Source organism: Eschrichtius robustus, chromosome 19, assembly GCF_028021215.1.
Source record: "Eschrichtius robustus isolate mEscRob2 chromosome 19, mEscRob2.pri, whole genome shotgun sequence".
NCBI lineage: Eukaryota > Metazoa > Chordata > Mammalia > Artiodactyla > Eschrichtiidae > Eschrichtius > Eschrichtius robustus.
The window spans coordinates 37,295,041-37,301,040 of NC_090842.1; the positions used below are offsets into that span (position 1 = coordinate 37,295,041).

General features: G+C 37.6%; 1 protein-coding gene across 1 annotated transcript in view; it reads left to right on the forward strand.

Annotated features, from left to right (window-relative positions):
* The window catches only part of NETO2 (neuropilin and tolloid like 2), a 69,130-nt gene extending 63,357 nt beyond the window's left edge, over positions 1-5,773 (forward strand). The window contains exons 8-9 of the mRNA XM_068527574.1: positions 3,684-3,797; positions 4,943-5,773. Of these exons, the coding sequence (XP_068383675.1) occupies positions 3,684-3,797; positions 4,943-5,523 (695 nt within the window). The 3' untranslated portion in view covers positions 5,524-5,773. The remainder of the gene's footprint in view (positions 1-3,683; positions 3,798-4,942) is intronic.
* The last annotated feature ends 227 nt before the right edge of the window (positions 5,774-6,000 follow it).

Consider the following 6,000-nt stretch of genomic DNA (forward strand, 5'->3'; position numbering starts at 1 on the left):
CATTTTGGATATTGTTTCAGGGCTCCCCAACACCACCCACATGTTAGGTGATTTGCTAGGACCAACATACATTCGTCCTAACAGCTAAGATTATTACAGTGAAAGGATCAGTAAGGGAAAAATATTGTCTGAATCTGGAGAAGTCCTTTCACAGGCCTCATTATGCTCTCTCCTTCCCAAGTGGGACACACTGAGTATGTTCATTTCTCCAGCAACCAGAAAATGCAGTAATATGTACAATGTTTCTGCCCAGAAAAGCCCGTTTAGAGATTCAGCACCCAAGGTTTTATATTGGGAGCTGTTCACATAGGCACTGTCTGCCTTACGTATACCGAAATTCTAGATTCACAGAAGGAAAGCAAGTATTTGGCATAGATGACATTGTTAACAACCTCTAGGCACCGTAAACCACCTTATCAGTCAGGGAATGGAGGAAAGCCAAGTTCCCAGATGCCAGCTAAGGGCCAACCTTGCACACAGACCCTTCTAAAGGTAGCAGCCTTGGTCCTGCTGCATTAACTTTTTGCACAGATATATTAGGTTAAATAAACTATCAGTAGAATTAATTCCACCAGTTTATTTTTAAAGACTTTTAAATATGGCTACTTGTTCACATTCTTGACTCACATATTTATTTTGGCAGTGGTCTAAACTTATATGTAAAATTCTTCTCTAACGTGTTTTAGCTGTTTTCTCTGTAAACATTAATGATTTCTCTTTAGTACAAATCTGATAAGTAAACAGGTGACAAGCCTCCTTCAAGTGATATCTTTACACTAATCACTAAAGGTCAGACTAATTGAAGGCTGCAGTAGACTTAGCTCCATATCCTAAATGTAGCTTTATTACCCAAGAAGAAAAAGAAAACCTCCCCTCCAAAAACAGTGTGTGATCAAAATAAAGGATTTTATGAATTTTTATAAAACAAAAGTCCCAGTTTAAGAATGTCCATTTGTAAGCACATTTGAGAGCTCCAAACAGTACATTTTTACATGCTTATCATTAACTCAAATTGTTAAACTTTTGTTCTTCTCTAAAATGTTAATGATCTGTAATTATTATTAATCCATCCATGAAAATATTTCTGAGGAGGTTTGTATAAATGGACTAATTCTGCGTGAGAGATTCACTTCATTTCTACTCATTGTAGATTGCAGATGTGACTAAAATAGTATAACTTGGCTAAAATGAGTGATATAGAATAGCAACCAGGATATGTTTGACTTCTTCCCAAGCACTGAATACTAATATGTACCTCACTCTTTAAGAAAGGGAATGGTTTTAGGAAAGTAATTTCCAGGACTAGAACTGTGAAAGCAGCAGAAGATATTTTTGTTAGAATAAATCCATAGTGTGATTTTCAGTGACATACTGCCCTACGGGTCCCCTGCAGGCTTAACTGAAGGAGAGAACCATCTTTCACCATCATTGCCACATCTCATCAGAAGTAGAGGGAAGCTAAAATCCTAATCCCCTCTTCTCTCCCACACCATGACCCATAGTGAGTAAAGGGGAAAGGAGAAAGTCCTCAGGCTGTAAGTAGAGAGTAGTTCATAACTGGCAGTATTTTTGCTGTTATCTTTGTCCCTTATTTATAAAGACTTATAATTCAGCCATTTTATATAGTTCTGAACTGAAGCGTGTCATTAGCAACCCATGTCAATAACTGATACTTTGATTCTCATTATAAACAGCTATGCTTGTCCTTTGAAAATCCATAAAGCTTAATACATTTGTAATTTTAAATATACTTCACATTTCTACAAAATGAAATCTGACAATATCAGTGCTGCTTTCTAATTGCTTTAAATAATGTGGAGAACAGTTATAAAGAACTCTATGATAAAAAACTAAGGGTATTTTCCACTCACTGTTCAATCAATAAGAAGCACTGCAGAAAACCTGTCTTTTTTGCCACTTTTGGAACTATGAAGGGCCATCAAAGTACTGTCACATAATGTTCTGTTGATAAACTTTAAGAGCTGATGATAGTTTGACTCAGAAAATCAGAATACCTAGAAGCCACAGTGCTGTTTATAACTTCACTCACCCTGTCTTGAAAATAGCTTCCCGTCTCTGTATCCGCATTTGTGAACTGGATAAAATAGGTAAAATAAGAATTCAACATGTAATATGATATAGTATATAATAGAATTATGGTATGATATAGAAACAAAAAACAGAAAACTCCAGTTTTTAGAAATGAGGAATTCAAAAAAGCTATATGTTCTCTAGGACACTTGTTATATTTTAAAGTACACACATTTGTGTAATATGATTTTATGATAAATATGACACAACAGAAGTGGGTACACTAGCTAATTTTGTACTTGAATAAAATACCACCATACATCTTCATTGGCTTTTCTATCCTTAATCTAACAGCTTATGTATGTAACTAATACTTACTGTCCTTATGATGAGCTTTGAGACCATTAAGGTTTTTTAAAGAATTATATCAGATATGAAATTCAATGGCATATATTCCATATATCTTTACTGTTTAAAACATTTTTTTTGAAATTCCAAAGAGTGCTTTTTTTCCCTTTTTGCCTGTGGTAATCCATTCATCCATCAACAGACATTTGGGTTGCTTTCACCTTTTGGCTCTTGTGCATAATGCTGCTATGAACAGCAAGTATCTGTTCGAGTCTCTGCCTTCGAGTATATACCTAAAAGGAGAATTGCTGGAGCTTATGGTAACCTATATGAATTTTTGAGGGACTGCCATAGTATTTACCACAGCAGCTGCACCATTTTACATTTCTACCAGCAATGCACAAGGGTTCAGTGTCTCCACGTCTTTGCTAACGTTTTCTTTTAACATTTTGAAAAAATGTACCAGGCTATGGCGCAGTGGTTGAGAATCCACCTGCCAGTACAGGGGACATGGGTTCGAGCCCTGGTCTGGGAAGATCCCACATGCCATGGAGCAACTAAGCCCGTGCGCCACAACTACTGAGCCTGTGCTCTAGAGCCCGCAAGCCACAACTACTGAGCCCACGTGCCACAACTACTGAAGCCTGAGCACCTAGAGCCCGTGCTCCACAAGAGAAGCCACCACAATGAGAAGCCCGCACACCGCAAAGAAGAGTAGCCCCCGCTCGCCGCAACTAGAGAAAGCCCGTGCACAGCAACAAAGACCCAACGCAGCCAAATATATATATATATATATATACCAGGCTATATACTAGTTTCATAAGAACCATGGGAAATACAGTTGACCCCTGAGTAACAGAGGTTTGAACTGTGCAGGTCCACTTATACATGGATTTTTTTCAGTAGCAAATACTACAGTACTACATGATCCATGGTTGGTTGAATCCACAGATGAGGAACTGGCTATGGAGAGGCCTACTATGGGACATGAGCATCTGCACGTTTTGGTGTCTGCAGTGGGTCCTGGAACCAATCCCCCTCAGATACCAAGGGATGACCGTATATTCATATTGTCATTACACTAAAAACAGTCTTTTAGCGCCCAACCTAAGTGCAAGTTTACATGAGTCAGCAACAGAGAATATTGGCCTTTGTCTTATTGTTTGTGTAGTACAGAGTGTGTTCACAAAAAAGCCTTTGAGGTAAGATATTGACTTTATAAGAGTAAATGTAAAATAAATCAGGATGAGTTGTAATCTGTATGCTTTCAGTTCTTAGCAACAAAGTTTCCTTTTTTCCTACAGCTCCCTGCACAGGCAGCACTTTCTTTTGCCATAGCAACATGTGCATCAATAATTCTTTAGTCTGTAATGGGGTTCAAAACTGTGCATACCCTTGGGACGAAAATCACTGTAAAGGTGAGTCTACTGGCAGAGGCCAGCCTTTTTGAGAGAGGAGTGTCCATTGCCGTTCATTAAGAAAAAATTAAAATGTCCTTTTCTACAACTGTGCTTGGCATAACTGCTTTGGCTGGAATAAACACATATAAAATAAATGTTCTCCTTAATGGACCATAGACCTCTGGGATGTGGTAAAAGTGAAGAAAAATATTTATTCTCAACAAAAGCATTTTTTTTTATAGACTATGTTTTTTACCTTAAAGTTGTTCAAAAGTCAATCATGGTATTTCCTCCCCTTATTTTCTTGGTCATTTCTATTGTAAAGATACCTTATTCTCATAATAATTTAGATTGTAACCTAGAGTATTCTTATTTTTTAAATTAAATGGAAATACTATTTAATAAAAATCAACTGATGGATTCAGTCTTACAATGTAAAAACAGACTCATTATAAGGACTGCTTTTTTTATTCCATGAATTTCCTATGCTATAGTTCCAGTATATACTCCCTGGAAGATAAATATGGCTTGTGGTAATACTAGTTGAATGTCTACAAACTGGTTATCAAATCACTGTTTCAGTACTAAAGTTTATCTCCCTTTTATTCTCCCAAGAGTTCAGTAAATATCTTACTATAGAAAGTTAATGTAATCTGATATGGCTATCTTAAGTACTTGAGAGAAAGTATTTTCAGGTAATCATTCAAAAACAGTTCACCATGATAACATACCTGAGTGGGTTAGTCAGATCATTTTTGTTCTCTCTTGCTTATGACCATCAGTAGAAATACTATGGGTATACTCAAACCTACCATAGAGCAGAAAGCTAAACTTGATAGAACAAGGGTATTTTGTTTTGGCGTTTTCTGTATTCATGTATTACTTTGATTTGCAAGCTATGTATTCACCTACCTTCTGAGTAAAGAACCAAGTCCTTTTCCTTTGTCGTAGTCTGTCTAGCTGCGTTATGATTGGTTACTTTAACCAGAAGTCGTAATGGGATTATTTTGTTTAAAAACCTAATTTTAAATTGCATTTTCTGTGTTGTATTTGAAAAAAAATACAGAAGTGTTCTGCTTTACTTAAAAATACTTTACCAGTTTGTGACAGGACTCATGAACGAATTTTAAAAGCCTCATCGTTTTTCTTTCTCTCTTCTGCAGAAAAGAAAAAAGCAGGACTGTTTGAACAAATCACTAAAACTCACGGAACAATTATTGGCATTACGTCAGGGATTGTCTTGGTCCTTCTCATTATTTCTATTTTAGTACAAGTGAAACAGCCTCGAAAAAAGGTCATGGCTTGCAAAACTGCTTTTAATAAAACTGGATTCCAAGAAGTATTTGATCCTCCTCATTACGAACTGTTTTCACTGAGAGACAAGGAGATGTCTGCGGACCTGGCCGACCTGTCGGAGGAACTGGACAGCTACCAGAAGGCGCGGTGCTCGTCCACGGCGTCGCGGTGCATCCACGACCATCACTGTGGATCGCAGGCGCCCAGCATCAAACAAAGCAGGACCAACCTCAGTTCCATGGAACTTCCCTTCCGAAATGATTTTGCACAACCGCAGCCAATGAAAACATTTAACAGCACCTTCAAAAAGAGTAGCTACACTTTCAAGCAGGCACATGAGTGCCCTGAACAGGCCCTAGAAGACAGAGTAATGGAAGAGATTCCCTGTGAAATTTATGTCAGAGGGCGGGAAGATTCTGCACAAGCATCCATATCCATCGATTTTTAATCTTCTGCTGAAGGTGACGTTAATTATTAAGTATGTACGTATGTAGCCTACAGAACACCCATGCTGTTTTCAGCAGCCAACCCTTTTCTCCTGTCAGAGCCAGGAAGATCTTCATTTCCCGTTAACCTAATGTAATGGTGAAGTTTTTATTATCTCAGGCAGTCTATACATGTTAACCCAACCTAGGAACTTATTCCATTCAGTAAAAAACAAAAAATAAGCCTCTATTGCTCAGTGTCCTACAAACAAAGCACCAGTTACATAGTAGCGTTTGGAGAGATGAAGGTGTTGCACCAGGCTCAGCGGCCTGCCGGTCTTAGCAGCAGGAAGACTGCTCCGGATTGATACAGCTCTGTCAATGTTTTGATCCCACAATAAGTTTAAAAGTAAGATTTTTCTTCACATTCCTTTTATTTTTTTCTTTTCTCTGAATTTAATTTGTTTTATAAGCCAGTAATTTTACCATATCTTATATAA